The sequence below is a fragment of the Mustela lutreola genome, chromosome 16, assembly GCF_030435805.1.
Source record: "Mustela lutreola isolate mMusLut2 chromosome 16, mMusLut2.pri, whole genome shotgun sequence".
Classification (NCBI taxonomy): Eukaryota; Metazoa; Chordata; class Mammalia; order Carnivora; family Mustelidae; genus Mustela; species Mustela lutreola.
Window position 1 is genome coordinate 35265632 of NC_081305.1, and position 17110 is coordinate 35282741.

The following is a 17110-nucleotide window of genomic DNA, read 5'->3' on the forward strand; positions in this document are numbered from 1 at the left end:
CAAACCTGACCCAAGAAAAAGAGAAAAAGAATAGGAACGAAAAAGGCAAACAGAATATAAGCTTGATTTCAAAGAAATGAAAAGAAGGCTGATCTAAAATATTAGAAACTATAATCATGATTCTAAAGAAAAAAGAAAGGAAAAAAATTTCAGGGGAGGTGGGTATGGCAGAGCCTGGTCCTGTTTCCACCAAAACTGAAGCCAACTCTTAGGAGTACTCTGTGGTCAGTGGACTTGGTACATGTAGAGGGCCTGTGTTGGTCCTCTGGGGGAGAGGCCCACTGCACTGGCTCACAGTTGGACTTGCCCTAATAATGATGCTCCTGTAGGGCACAGGGGGCTGGGTTTGGTGTGAGTGGCTCCAGCTACTGGGGCAAATAATACATTATATGTTAATAAAAATAATTAATAAAAAATTTTTTAAATACATGAGCTATGACATATATTGTGTTTTAACATGAAATTTTAAGGGGTGCCCGGGTGGCTCAGTTGGTTAAGTATCTGTGTTCAGCTCAGGTCATGATCCCAGGGTCCTGGGATCAAGGCCCTCACTGAGCTCCTTGCTCCATGAGGAGCCTGCTTCTGCCACTCCTACTCTCCCTGCTTGTGTACTCTTTTTCTCTCTCTTTCACTCTCTCTGTTAAATAAAATCTTTTTTTTTTAAATGGAATCTTAAGATCCTAAGTGTTGTCAGGGTGCCTGGCTAGCCTAGTCCATAGAGCATGCAACTCTCAGTCTCAGGGCTGTGAGTTCAAGCCCCACCTTGGGTACAGAGATTACTTAAAGATAAAAATAAAAATCTCAGGGCACCTGGGTGGCTCAGTCAGTTAAACAACTGCCTTCAGCTCAAGTCATGATCCCGGGGTCCTGGGATCAAGCCCCATATCGGGCTCCCCCTACTCTGTGGGAAGCTTGCTTCTTCTTCTCCCTCTGCCTTCCACTCCCCCTGCTTGTGCTCTCTCGCTGTCAAATAAATAAAATCTTTAAAAATAAAAAATAAAATAAAATAAAATAAAATAATAAAAATAAAAATCTTAAAAAATCCTATATATTGTCACTTTAAAATTTAAAATTTAGGAATTATACATTCCATTAGTCATCAGTTTTAAGCCAATTTAATCCACTAGTAACCAGTACTTCAAATAGCTCATTAAGTATTTTATTTACAGATTTTCATTTAATACTGTGAATGGACTATCTTCTAAATTCCAATAATCTTTTTTATAACAACTATAGTTTTTAAAGTCTAAGGGTCTTAGAAATTACTCTTTAAAACAGTCTATTTAAAAGGGTAATATAGGGGCACCTGGGTGGCTCAATGGGCTAATAAGGCTCTGCCTTCGGCTCAGGTCATGATCTCAGAGTCCTGGGATCGAGCCCCACATCGGGCTCTCTGCTGAGCAGGGAGCCTGTTTCCCCCTCTTTCTCTGCCTTCCTCTCTGCCTATTTGTGATCTCTGTCAAATAAATAAATAAAATCTTTAATAAATAAAGAAGTAAAGGAGTATTATAAAAAGTAAAAAATAAAAGTGTATTATAAAATGTTATAACAAAACTGTATATAGGATTTTGTAATATGTCACAAATACATACTCATAATTTACAAAAGTTTATGGAATGGATAAAATTCTTATCTTTCTAAAAATTAGACTGTGTTTCAGCCAAGATCAGCTGGTTAGTAGGAAGCCATTCATTGACACTTGAAATGAGAAAGAGAGATACTTTAAGAAGCTCACCGTGGTGAAAAACACAAATAGTGGAATGCTGGAATTATATACCAGTATCTACCCTGTGAAATTCCATTTTCCATTTGGGCTCTTTATATTAGCCCACCTTCCCAGTTGTTGTTGCAGTTGCTTAAGAAAATTGTTTTACTTAAAACCATGTAGATTTAGGGGTGCCTGGGTGACTCAGTGGGTTAAAGCCTCTGCCTTCTACTCAGGTCATGATCCCAGGGTCCTAGGATCGAGCCCCAAATTGGACTCTCTGCTCAGTGGGGAGCCTGCTTCCTCCTCTCTCTCTCTTTCTCTTTCTGCCTGCCCCTCTGCCTACTTGTGATCTGTCTGTCTGTCAAATAAATAAATAAAATCTTTAAAAACAAACAAACAAACAGCAATCGCCAATATATGCTTTTTATCACATGCCAGGCCCTCTGCCAAGTGTTTTATATGGATTGTCTCATATAATAGTACCTATATATGATCACTTTTAGTGAAATACATTAGAATCTATAACTTTTTAAAATAGTAGGATCTTGCATATCAGGGAAAGAGAAAACAGAATATTATCTTACAAACTAAGTTATACTCCTGGTTCTTCTATGCATTTCTGACATATGTGAGCAAACATAAACCAAGCACTCTAAAACCAAACCACTTCCATCTGTGCTGGGATAGAATGTTAGTTAAGCTCCTGAAACTATCTTCTAGCAAGATAGATACCAGTTTGGAATCTTAGGATACGGGAATTTTTATAACCCTTGAAAACTATTTTATCCAATCATAGTATTATAAAGATTTTTCTAAAACTGTAAAACAGAGAAGTGAAGTGATTCGCCCATGCCCACACTTTGCACTGGCTTACACACTTGATGAAATTTCCTGTACTATATGAATAGGATGCCTGAAAGGAGCAGATCTTATGGATTTTAGCCAGTGTTGGTGTTAAATAATCATTTGGAGATTTATTCTTTTTTCTTTTAAGATTTTATTTATTTATTTATTTGTCATAGAGGGAGAGAGAGTATAGGCAGGCAGAGCGGCAGGCAGAGGCAGAGGGAGAAGCAGGCTCCCTGCCGAGCAAGCAGCCTGATGTGGGACCTGATCCCAAGATGCTGGGATCATGACCTGAACCCAAGGGAGCTGCCCAACCAACTGAGCCATCCAGGTGTCCCTTGAGATTTATTCTTGATGAACGTTCATGACCTGTAAACTTGGTATAATTTGACATGAACAGAAACTAACAAAAAAACCCCTTATTAATAACAAGATGAACTACAACTACAAATATTAAATGTATGCTCAGTTATGTTTCTTAGCATTTAATTTAGTTCTTCCTTTCTTTTTGAGGTTGTATGTAATTTTAGTAAGTTAAGATTTAAACTGTAGTGATGAGCCTGTCACATTAATATACAGAATAATATAGTAGGGAAATAAAAATAAAAATTTTCTGATATAGCCTGTACATTTGAAGAAACCTAATGTTTTTTAGACTTTTTTTTTATTAACTCAAGAATGGAAGAAGATAGAAATGTGTATGTGAGTAGGTGTGTCTTTTTTTGAGATTGGAAGCTTAAAGGGAAAACAGAGGGATTTGTGATAAAGCCAAAGCTTAAAGTGAAATTCCATTCTTCTATAGTATTCTTTGAGAAAACAATATAATTACTGAAAGTAGCTAAAGACATTTTTTCTGCCTCATGTCAAAGATACAGAGCTAGTAGAGCCCAGAAACCATACAGTCTAAGTCTGCCCTACCTGCTGCAGTTACTAAGTAGATGTCACTGAAAAAAAGTCGGGTTGTTCTGTAGATGAAATAATAATTTCAGGCTAAGAACAGATTAACCTTCATAACAGTATTTAGGAATTCTGAATTCCTAATTAAACAATATTATCAACCATAATATTAAATAGACTCAAGGGTTATTACGATTCCTTCTTGCAACTATGCTTACAGAAAACAAGGAGATGCGTATTCTATTTGTATTATGTAGGTATCTCCTCTTATAAGACATATGTATGTATAATATATATAACATGTGTATGATATGTATATAGGTATGATACATTTAAATCTTATCTTGATCCTATTGCTATAATATGAAAATTCAAATTTGACAAAGGAAATCTTATAAAAAACAAAAATAGATACAAGAACCAAATTTTTAGCTTGCTATATACAAAATGAAACAGACTATTATATAATTTTGAGTAAATACTCTCAAATTATGCTAAACAAGACACAGACAATTTATCTTGTACAGAAAATAAAATAATCCACTGCTTCATCGATTTTTCCATCTCCCATAAAAGTAGGATAATGTGCTTTTTAAATGAGTTAGTGTCTAGTGGCCACGTGTTCTTTCATAAGAGCTCCATGTGTTTTGTGACCTTGAGTGATGTACTGGCCCAAGCTTCTGTAAAAAAGAAGCTTCTGTCCTTTTCTGTTAAAAAAAAAAAAAAAAAAAAAAAAAAAAAAGGAAGAAGAAGAAGATGATTGTGGGGGTCAACTAAACTTATCTCCCAATCTTTCTGTGAGGATTAAGGAAGAGCATATATGAAAGCAAATTCCTGTTCAGAGTTTGGCACTTACCAGCTCAATGAATGTCTACTAAAAAGACACCTGATAACCTTTCTGAAGGAGAATTTCAGTATATACACCAAAAGCTTTAAGATTACACCCAGAAACAATTCTAATTCTTTGGTTAGCCCAAGAAAATTATCAGGGATGTGCCAAAGATTTGTGTATAATATACTATATCTGTAAAGATGATCTCCCCAGTGGTGTTTTTAAAAGAAGACAAAGTTAGATTACAGAGTGGAGGAGAACTTAAATGTCCTAATAAGAATGGGTGTATATCTTATGTATCTATTTATTTATGATCTCATGCATACACTTGCAAAAGAGAAGAAGAGAGGTAGAGGGGCAGAGAGAGAAACACTTCCCACTGAGCAGGGAGCTCAGTCCCAGCATTCATGACCTGAGCCAAAGGCAGATGCTTAACTGACTGAGCCACCCAGGCACCCCATGTAGTTATGTGATAGAAGCATATTTAATAATGTAGGAAAAGATTGGATTATGACAACCAAAAAGATTACAAAATTATGAGTAGCATGTCTTCATATATGTAAATTTTTTAAGTGTGTGTATTAGTCTACTCAGGCTGCCATAACAAAGTTCCATATAGGGGCTGGGCAGCTTAAACAAGAGAAATTTGGTTCTCATAGTCTAGAGATTGGGAATTCCAAGATTGAGGTGCCAGCAAAGTCGGTTTCATTCTGAGACCTCTTCTCTTGGTTTATAGGTGGCCTCCATCTCTTTGGGTGCTCACATAACCTCCACTTTGTGTGTGCAGTGAGTGAGAGAGAGAGAGCAAGAGAGCAACTCTCTCATGTCTCATCCTTTTTTTTTTTTTTTAAGATTTTATTTATTTATTTATTTGACAGGTAGAGATCACAAGTAGGCAGAGAGGCAGGTAGAGAGAGAGAGGGGGAAGTAGGCTCCCCGCTGAGCAGAGAACCCAATGCGGGACTTGATCCCAGGACTCTGAGATCATGACTTGAGCCGAAGGCAGCGGCTTAACCCACTGAGCCACCCAGGTACCCCAGAGTAGATGATTATAGCGGTTGCTTTAGGCTGAGGGTGGGAATAGGAGGACTAGGGCCTAATAGCTAAAGGGTACAGGGTTTCTTTTTAGAAGTGATGAAAAGTGATTATGGTTATGATTGCACAACTCTGGAAGTACACTAAAAACCACTGAATAGGACACTGTAAATGGGTGAATGCTATCTCAAGATGTGAATTATATCTGAAAGCTGTTACAAAATGTGTGTGCACATGTGTGTGTGTACATGCACGTGTGTATGTGTGTGAAGGTGGTTTTGGAAACCACTATTTACATAACAAGCATTTATTGCTAAAAGGAATCTGTCTACTTGAAAGAGGAAGATGTTTGCATGTGATATAGCTAAAGAAGAGTGAAAAGTGCTTTGTACTTGAATTATATGTGCTAGAAGATTATTAAGATCATAGAAGGCTTCTGTGAAAATGGTAAGTGAGAACCTAGTTCCAGAAAGATGGAACGACCAAAACGTCTAGTGGCACAACATTACAGGTGCGGGCCATGATCACAGAGTACAGAGTGAGCAGATAGTAAAGAGAAATTAATTCTGCTTTAGGAAAAATGCTGATGGTATCCACTGATGAATGGGCATCTCTGGCAGAGGGATGATTGTCAGCGATCTAATAATTGCAGAAACTTACTGTATTAGCGTTCTCCAGAGAAACCGAACCAGTTTTATATATATATATCACACACACACACACACACACACACACACACACACACATACATACAGAGGTAGGGGGGAGGGAGGGAGACAGTTTGTCAGGCAAGAAAACCTGATGTTTTAGTGTATAGGCCATCTAGCCAGCGAATTCTTAACTTGGGAGACTTTTGCAGGCCTTCAGCTGATTGGATGGCACCCATTATGAAGAGCAATCTCTTTTACTCATTTTACCAATTAAATATTAATCTCATCCAAAACTGCTCACACAGAAATACTTAGAAAAATTTTTGGCCAATTATCTGGGCACCCCATGGTCTAGTCAAGTTGACACATAAAACGATCACACTCCTTACATTTTTCATCAGATTGATCGTTTGTTCACATAACTGTGTGAATGAAGAAGATAAATTTTATAGCAGTGTTCAGAGGGAAGAAAATGGATGCACATAATGAAAAGGTCAGATCCAGGGTGACCACCTTGACATGTAGGTGTGAGGTGAGAAAAACAGTTATAGTGATGGGCGTACAGAGGAAGAGAGTGTGGTGAAATTTTACACAGGTGAAATTCACAGCCTGGTAAAATTTTATATAGATATACCCCCTTCTAGCCACACCTAGATCAAGATGAAATATTTGCAATACCCCAGAAGGTCCCCCAACCCAGTCAACACTCCCTGCAAAAGTATATCCATTGTTATGATCTCAGTCACCACATATTCATTTTCCCTATTTTGAATGTCATATAAAAGCAAGCCTACAGTGTTACACCCTCTGCGTCTGCATTCTTTATCTCAGCATTATGTCTGTGGGATTCATCCAATACATATATTTTAAATAGAATCTTACTAAACATTTTTGCCTGCATCTTGTTTTTTTATCTCACCAAGAGAGCATAAACACTCTTTCAAATCATTACTTACAGGTCTCTTTCATTAGGGGAGTGAAGGAGGAACTTATTTTATTTAGTTCCAGAGGTAGAATTTAATGATTCATCAGTTGCATGTAACACCCAGTGCTCATTACATCAAGGGCCCTCCTTAATGCCCATCACCCAGTTACCCCATCCCACCACCCCTCCAGCCCTTTGTTTCCTAGAGAAGTTTCTGCTTGTCTCCCTCTCTTACTTTGTCTTTTTTTATTTTTCCTTCCCTTCCCCTATGTTCATGTTTTGTTTCGTAAAATCCACATATGAGTGAAATCCTATGGTATTTGTCTTTCTCTGACTAAATTATTTCCCATAGCATAATAACCTCTAGTTCCACCCATGTCATTGCAAATGGCAAGATCTCATTTTTTTATTATCCAAGGGATACAGACGTAGTGATTTGAAGGAGCACGTGCACACTGATCTTCAGAGCAGCAATGTCTACAATAGTCAGAGTATAGAAAGAGCCCAGATGTCCTTCATTCTTTCAGTAGCTCCATGTCATTCCATAATACTGTACATGTTCTACAGTTATCTAGTATTTTCTCTAGAAGATATGTAGATATGTAGCTGGTTTCCAATATTTCATGGACATGAAATTAAGTGAGTTGAGGGGCTGGGTTTTTAATATTAATAATAACAAATTACCACTCCCAAAAGCTCTAAGTATTTACATTCCCACCAGCATATGACACTGTCTAGTTTAGTACCTACTAATCTGAGAGCTCTAAATTTTTATTTCATTAATAAATTTGGTTTTTAAGTAATACATGCAAATGATGAAAAATATACAAGAGTAAGTGGTGAAAAGTCAGTCTCTCTTTCCCCATCTCCTTGGTCTAATTCCTTTTCCCAAGACAACTTCTTTGTGTCTCTCCAAGATACTTTATGTATGTACAAACATATATGTATATGCTTTTATTTTACATAAATGGTGGTTCTAGGCTCTGCTTTCTTCACTTAACAGCATATCTTGGAGAGTATACCACAGCAATATAATCTAGAGCTGCCTCATTATTTTAACTATGGTTACAACATAATGAGTTCTTTTAAATAGATATCAAGGCTATTTCAATCCCTCGTTATTGTCATTGTAAATAATGCCACAGAGAATATCCTGTTGGATAAATTTCTAAAAATAAAAATTACTGAGTATACTTATAGAAAAGCTACCTAAGTATACAGGCCTAATTTCACAAAATACAATGTACCTGTGTAATTATTGCCAGATCAAGAAACACATATAACCAGCAACCAGAAGCTTCCTCATGCTCCCCTGTTAGTTACTAATCCACATCACCTAAAAATAACCAGTTTTCATTTCCAACACCACAGATTAATTCTGCCTAGTTTTAAACTTTATAGTATATTTTTTATTTTAACAGATGTCCCTTCATAGAAATTGTATCAATTTATACTTTCATCTATAGTATATAAAAATGTATATTTCCTAACACCTTCACCAACCAGTGGGTTGTTAAACTTTTTGATTTTTGCCAATCACATAAGTGAAAGGTATTGTCTCTCTTATTTTGCATTTTTCTTATACCATGTAAAGTTCAGCATCCTTTCATATGTCTGAGAGTCATTTGTATATTTTTTTTAAAGATTTTATTTATTTATTTGACAGAGAGAGATCACAAGCAGGCAGAGAGGCAGGCAGAGAGGAGGAAGCAGGCTCCCTGCTGAGCAGAGAGCCCGATGTGGGACTCGATCCCAGGACTCCAAGATCATGACCTGAGCCGAAGGCAGCGGCTTAACCCACTGAGCCACCCAGGCGCCCCGAGAGTCATTTGTATTTTTATTGCTACAAACAGTCCTTATCTTTTTTCACTGTCTTATTTATAAATGTATTGTAATATATATTAAGGAAGTTAATCTTTTGTTATATGTGTTGCAAATATTCTTCCTAGTTTGTCATTTATCTTTGATTTTATTGTTTTTTTCCTACAGACATTTTTCTTGGCCTTTTATTTCTTGCCTGTTAGGTATAAAATTGATTTTTTTTTTCCCTGACAGGTGAGGTTGAGTGTTTCTGTTTATGGTTTTGATTATTTGCATTTTCTTTTCTGGGATATTGCTTCTTGATATCCTTCACTTTCTACTGGATTATCATCTTTGAATACATACCTAGAAGCTCTTTGTATGTGAGCAATAGTATGGTTTTGTAATGTATGTTTAAAAGGAAGTTTACACCCGTCATTAGTTTTCAAATGTTTGTCTTTTTTGTAGTGTAACAGCTTTGAGATGTAATTCATATACCATACTATTCACCCACTTCAGTGGCTTTGAGTGTATTCACAGAATTTTGCAACCAACACCACGATCCATTTTAGAAGTGCTTATTACCACAGAAGAAACCCCATGCCCTTTAGTAATCACCTTCAATCCCCTATTGCTGCTCCAACCCGCCCCAGCCCTAGGCCTACTATTCTCTTTGTCCATAGATTTGCCTATCCCAGACATTTCATAAAAATGGAATCCTATAAAGTATGGTCTTTTGTGACTGTCTTCTTTCACATACCATAATGTTTTCAAGATCATCCATGTAACATTATCAATACTTTATTCCTTTTAATTATCAAATAATATTCCATTATATGAATATACCACATCGTTTTTATCCATTTATCAGTTGATGAATTTTGGCTATTACAAATAATACTGTTGTGAACATTAATGTACAAGCTTTCATGTGGACATATATTTTAATTTTTCTATTTTTTTTTAAGATTTTATTTATTCACTCGACAAAGATGACAAGTAGGCAGAGAGGCAGAGAGAAGCAGGCTCGCCACTGAGCAGAGAGCCCAGTGCAGGGCTCAATCCCAGTACCCTGATCATGACCGAAGGCAGAGGCCTAACCCACTGAGCCACCCAGGCGCCCCTAATTTTTCTATTTTAATATCTCTTTGAGATATATCTAGGAATGGAATTGCTGGATTAAATGAGGACTCTAATTTATCCTTTAAGGAATTGCCTGATTGTTTTCCAAAGCAGCTGGAACATTTTACATCCCCACCAGAATTGTTTGAGAGATCCCATTTCTCCACCTCCTCACCAACATTGGTTATTATCTGACTTTTTTATTATACCCATCCTAATAGGTGTGAAATGGTATTTTGAGAGTTTATTTCATTTGGGGTTTTTTTGTTTTGTTTTGTTTACCAACTTAACCATTTTTTTATTGTGGTTAAAAAAAAAAACACATAACATAAAACTTATCATCTTAATCATTTTTAAATGTTCAGTCAGTAATGTTAAGTATATTCACATTGTTGTGAGACAGATCTCCAAAACTTTTTCATCTTTCAAATCTGAAACAGTATACCCGTTTAACAACCGTCCCTCTTTTCCTCACCCTTAACCCGTGGGAACCACTATGCTACTTTTGTTTCTATGAATGTGACTTTAGTAACCTTATATAAATGGAACCATATAGTATTTGTCTTTTTGTGACTGGCTTGTTTCACTTAGCATAATGTCCTCAAGTTTCATCCATGTTGTAACATGTGACAGGAGTTCCTTTTAAAGCCACATAATGTTCATACATATATATATATATATACATACATATATATGTATGAACATACTTGAGCATATATATGTATATATACACATATACATATATGTGTATATATACATATATATGTATAATCATATTTTATGTATTTCTACTCATCCTTCAGACATTTATTCAGTTTACTTCCCCATCTTGGATATTCCAAATGTGCATTGCACTGTGGTTTTCGTTTGCATTTCTCTGATTGCTAATGATGCTGAACATCTTTTCATGACTTTGTATATCTCTATATCTTCTTTGGAGAAATGCCTTTTCAGATCCTTTGCCCATTTTTTAATTAGGTTATCTTTCTGTTGAGTTCTTTATATTATTTGTGTCCTTGCCAAATGTAATATTTCTTTTGAGTTGAAGTCTAACTTTATTTTCCTCCAAGTAGCCAATTATCCAGGACCATTTATTGAATAATCCATCTTTTCCCTCCTTCAACAAGTACTTATTGAGCAAATACATTGGATTAGGCCCTAAGAAAATAAGGATAAAATGATGCAGAGCTTACATACTAGTACAAAGACAGACTTGTGAGAAAAAGAGTTACTGTTCATCAAGATACTGCTTTAGGGGTAGTTGGGTGGCTCAGTGGGTGACTGGTAGCTGGTGGCTCAGTGGGTGACCTGCCTTCGGCTCAGGTCATGATCTCAGGGTCTTGAGATCAAGCCCTGCATCGGGCTCTCCGCTCAGCGGGGGGCCTGCTTTCCCCTCTCTGCCTGCCTCTCTGCCTACTTGTGATCTCTCTTATCAAATAAATAAATAAATCTTCTTTTAAAAAAAAAGATACTGGTTTAAATGAAGTTTATGAAAATCATTTTGTGACAAGAAAAAAAAAAGTACCAATATCTACCTGGAATTTAGGGAAGAGAAACAAAGGAGGAGGAGAAATTAGGTCATAGAAAGTTGGGAGAATAAAAGAGTGAGAACCAGATAGTGTTCTGGGATAAGAAACTTAAACACTGAAAACTGTTCTGCAAATGTAAAACATTTATTTCAGTGTGTACTCAGATTGTAGTTCATGTACATGTTCTATAGCAAATGAACAGCTATCTTTTTTTGTGATGAAGTATGTCATGCTCATTTTTTGTATCTTTGTATATACTTTATATATACTTTATAAACTTTGTCTATACTTTATATGCCCAGCCTAAGTATTTCTGTTATTATTGTCATTTCACATTCATAGAATATAAATTAATGTAAGGTGCCTTTTTCTTATGAATATGTTTGAGTTAACAAATATTTATAATTATTATTGAGATAATTCATGCTTACTGAGCACAAATGTCAGTCATCTCTTTAATGCATAACATATAGAATACTTAATAGTATATAATATCAACTTCCTTCAAAGGTGGTACATCACATGAAGGGATGGTAAAAAGACTGTGTTTCAAAACTCATGTTACTTATACAAATAATATTTAGACATTCTAACCTTTCCTTTTTTTCCCCCCCTTTGGTGATTATAGAATAAACATGTCACTAAATTACTTTTGTGTATTTATCATAAACCTATCAATTCTTTCATAGTTGTGTTCTCCATAAAGTTAATTAGCAAGGGTACCCAAAATCTTTGACCCAGAAACTTTGACTAGATAAGTGGGAAAAGTCTAATTTGAGATATAAAATGCTAAATGTGTTTTTCTCAGTATACATTTTAATTGGTTTGCATTTGGCACTTCTCTGTCAGAATCTAAGTCATCCTTAGAATTTAGCTAACCACTTGGAAAATACAACCAAGTGTAGGTATGGCATGATATAACTATAATTAATTATCTCACCTATATATTTCCCAAAACAGCAGCATCTTAACTGCTTAATAATGACTTTTAAAATATCATTGTAAAGTGAACAACAGAAACTTGATTTACCCAGATCTAAAGGAATTGAATTGGTTTTTGCCTGTGATTATGATTCAGTAGAGCACGTTAATAGATAATGGGGGAGGGGGGAATTAGAGTTCACTTTAAATATAAGCTTAGGTTGTAACAGTAATAATCGCCTTTTCTTATTTTTCCACAGTTCTCAGTGGTCTCTGTTCTAATGACTGTCCTCGTAAGATAACAGTAAGTAAACTTAATTCTCAATTGTAAAATTTTGTAAAAAATCTCTGTATAATAGGTATACACAAAATAGTTGTTATAGGTTACACTCAAATTATTATTATTTAGAAGTGATTAAAATGTTCTTCAATGCTCAAAAAAACTTCGCTGAGAATAAAATACCTTGCCTAAAATATTCTCACCTCAAAGTTCACCTCCCTGATGAAGCCTTTTCTGATAGCTTGGAAAAATAAGCACCCCTCCCATTGTTTATGGGTACACGATTGCCATTCTGGCATATATAATGTACTTGAACTCACTTCTGTTTATATTAAATGCCTCTCTACACTAGACTGGAATCCCTTGACGTCAAGAAAGCTCTCATCTTTGTATGCGTGGTTTGTAGCACAGAGTCAAGCATACAATAGACAATTAATGAATTTTTTTGGTATAGTCTTAATACTGACTATCTAATGGAACGTTTTGGTGAAATAAAGTGTAAAAATAAATTAGGCTTAGTTTTTGAAATTGCCAGTTCATTTAAATAGTAATAAGACCTGTGAATCACCAGGTTTACACACTTCACAGCACTCACCAAAGCACATACCCTCCCCAATGTCCACCTGTACCCCTGGGGATAAAAATATATGTTTATAAACAGAAAAAAAAAAAAGAATATTACATTATATTTTGAGTGTGTGTGTATGTGCATATGCATATGTTGATATATCTTCTTGGGTCCTCATAGTAACCCTTGTTTCATAAGGAATTACCCCCCATGTAAAGATGAGGAAACTGAGGATCAGAGAAATTAAATTGCCCAAAGGCATAGAGCTATTAAGTAGTGGAACTAGAACACATAGCTAGATGTTCTCATACTTTTACTAGTAGTAAAATAGTCTCATACTTTTACTACCCCAGTTAAGCACTACATAACCAATATTGTGCGTATGGTTGGGAAATTACGTATTTAAGATATATGGAAACAGATCCTGACCCAGAGATTTGTATGCAGAGGTTTAATTTAGACTCAACTCAGGAGCAACAACTGTGAAGTAGTAAGGAAAGAACTGGCAGGAGAAGTTGGTCTGTGATGCGTGTGGTGCTGTGAAGGTAGGATGGCCCTTCAGAGATGGCCCAAATAGAGGCAGAGGAGTCAGGCTTTTGTATTCCATATCAATCAGACACTGCATGCATGTAGTTCTCAGGAAAGGCTTATAATAAGTAGGAATCAGCTCCCTTTGGATGAAAAGAGTTTCTAGGTAGGAACCCAGCTGTAAGTGAGAGTAACTCAGGGAATAAGTACCTCAGTACTGAAGAGAACATCTAGACAATGCATCACCACATCCATTATGAAAGAATATGAGTGCCTGGTCAAATCCATCTGCTTTCATATTATAAAAATGTAGTTGTATAGTGGGGGAGGCTTTGGGTAGGGGAGCTTGCCAGTTAATTTTGTTGTGACTCTAAAACTGCTCTAAAAAATATGTCTGTTTTTTAAAAATTTTTAAAGTGTAGACGTAATTAACCAGAGGCTTAAATTAATTCAGTTATTCAGGTATTGTCTATCCATTCCATGAAATGTTCAGACCCTTTGTTCCTCTTCCAGGTCAGGGTCTGTTTCCTCTTCCTTCTTTCTCTCATTGACCATATTCACTACATGGTCAAGCATAGAACTTTAAAACATTGAAAAGGAACCCACTCATTTTATCAACAAGTTCTGGGAGAAAAGGTAATAGGAAAGGCGGCATGATTAAGGCAGGTTATACTTCTAAGATCAATAATGCTCCCATTCTCTTTATCTTAAAATAAAAGCAATTTTAATTACAGGGAGAACATAGTCATTTAGAAGGCCATGTACCTAAAATTCAGCATGCAGAACTATTCTTACAATGATTATGCTAACAGTCCAGCACCTTTGGGCTTTTTTGCAGGTAACACATCTGCCTTCCATTCATCCATTTATTACTTTCTTTTGAAGTTCAGATCCTGTTGAACTGCCTTCACATAGATCATTTTCCTTCCCCACGGATATCATAGATCAAAATTTTATGACAACCTAAAAGAAACAAATGCATACTATACTTCCACCGTTTTCCATATATCAAATGTGTGCCCACTTGTAAAATTATTTATTATTTCATGAAAAAGTGGGTCTTCTTCATATTGCTTTAACATTAGATCCACTTGATCATAGCAGAAAGTGTTATATTAAGTATGACCCTGTGTGAGACTAAGAGGGAAAACATACCTAATGTGATATTCTTTACCACTTGAGTTATTTATGAGTTGAAGAGCTCTTCTGCTGCCAGTATGCTCCCCCCTGATATAGGCAGTCTATTTGATTCCTGGAGAGAGGAAAGAATTATTCAAGTCAGAAACCAAACCCACCCAACTTCCTTCCATCTCTATTCTGAAAACCCCAGGCCATACTCTGGACCTTATCTACTAGAACTATTACAGTTTTGAAATTATAATGCCATCCATTCAGCAATCTGACCACAACCTGTTTTCCCAGCCCTCTCCCCTTACTGTACCTGTTCATCTTTAAGACTATGAGTCTCTTGACTTCTTGCCTTTATCTTCCTCTTTTAGGTGCCATACAGAGCCTCACTCCTGCCATTGCTTTTAACTCTTAACTTTTAACTCTTAACTCCAGGCATGCACTCTTCTTTCATTGTGCATGCCTGGCAGAATTACAGCCCTGGGTTAGTCCAACTATCTACCTTGTTCAGTACTAGACCTAGGCTTCTGGGCATTTCTGGTTCATAGTCTTCAGCCTGAAATAAGCATTCTTTTTTTTTTTTTTTTTTAAGATTTTATTTATTTACTTGAGAGAGAGACAGTGAAAGAGCATGAACGAGGAGAAGGTCAGAGAGAGAAGCAGACTCCCCATGGAGCTGGGAGTCCGATGCGGGACTCGATCCCGGGACTCCAGGATCATGACCTGAGCCGAAGGCAGTCGTCCAACCAACTGAGCCACGCAGGCGTCCCTGAAATAAGCATTCTTAATTGTATTGGTCTTTATGTGGATTCCTAGTCATCTTTTCTCCCATTCTTTTTTTTTTTTTTTTAGATTATTTATTTATTTATTTGACAGAGAGAGGGCACACAAGCAGGGGGAGTGGGAGAGGGAGAAACAGGCTTCCCGCCAAGCAGGGAGCCTGATACAAGCCTCTATCTCAGGACCCTGGGATCATGACCCAAGCCAAAGGGAGAGGCTTAACGACTGAGCCACCCAGGCGCTCTCCCATTCGTTTTCTCTGATTACTTTCAGGATTTTCCCTTTGTCTTCGGTTTTCTGCTGATTGAATATGATATGCATAGATATAGATTTTTAGGTATTTTTCTTGTTTTCATTACCTTTTCCCTGTGTGTTTCAGTTTTTGGAAGTTTCTGTTGATCTTCACATTCATTGATTCTTTGTTCAGCTGTGTCCAGGCATTCTTCACTTCTATTAAAGTATTTTATTTCTGTCATTTCTGTTTGATTCTCAAGAGTTTCCATCTCTCTGCTTTTTTCATCTGTTTTTGCATGTTGTCTACTTTTTCCAGGAGAGCTCTTAACATATTTATCATAGTTATAGTTACTTTAAATTTTTGGTCTGATCATTCCAACATTGCTGCCATATCTGAGTCTGGTAACTGACAAATTACTGGAAGCTCAAGATGAAGCAGTTTGAGAATCCAAAACTCTGGGGGAAGAAGGGAAGCAGTCTCAGAGGGGGCCTGAATAAGTTTTACCTCCAGTAACCAATTCTTGCTTACTCTATTCAAACTTTTTCTTCTGCCTTTTAGCATGCCTTGAAATATTTTGTTGAAAGCCAGAAATGAGGCAGATAGGCCTTTGATATGAGGTTTTATGTCTATTTAGCTAGGATAACTTTAATAACTGTATTTTCTGTTTGTGGTAGCTGTGTTCTCAGAGGCAGCATTTTTCTAAATTATCTTTTTTGTCTCCATGTAGTGTTTGTGTTTCCCTACAGACTTATCCTTAAACAGGATCTGAGGCTTGCAGTGCTTTTAGCTGTAATCCTGTTATTAGACAGGATCCCATTGATGTGGTAATAAGGAACTATAGTCCTGTGATTAGGTCTGGACTTTTACAGTTTTGAAATTATAATGCCATCCATTCAGCAATCTGACCACAACCTGTTTTCCCAGCCCTCTGTCCCTGGGATGTAAAGAGTCCAAGTGCTTCTTAGCTTCCACTCCCCCTTAGGCAAGTCAGGAAGGTGAGAGGGCACTAAATAAAGTTAAGCTCTTCCTTTCCCCCAGGATAGAAAGGTTTTGGTAGAACCCAAGTAACTTAAGCTCTGGTAAAATAGTCTTCCCTTGAGGGCAAGGTGTGAAGAACAAAGAGATCTGGGAATATTTCAGAATGGTTACTTCCCCTCCCTGTGCTAGAAGCCCGAAAGTTCTTTGTGCTTTCTAGTCTTCACCCAGTAGTCCGGTGGGATTCTGGAGGCCCCCTCTGAGACTGCTTCCCTTCCTCCCCCAGAGTTTTGGATTCTCAAACTGCTTCATATTGAGCTTCCAGTAATTTGTCAGTTACATTTTAAGTGT

At 36.7% G+C, this 17110-nt stretch overlaps 1 protein-coding gene across 1 annotated transcript in view; it reads left to right on the forward strand.

Annotated features, from left to right (window-relative positions):
- The window catches only part of ITFG1 (integrin alpha FG-GAP repeat containing 1), a 324431-nt gene that overhangs the window by 232057 nt on the left and 75264 nt on the right, over positions 1 to 17110 (forward strand). The window contains exon 13 of the mRNA XM_059152027.1: positions 12526 to 12569. Coding sequence (XP_059008010.1) covers positions 12526 to 12569 — 44 coding nt within the window. The remainder of the gene's footprint in view (positions 1 to 12525; positions 12570 to 17110) is intronic.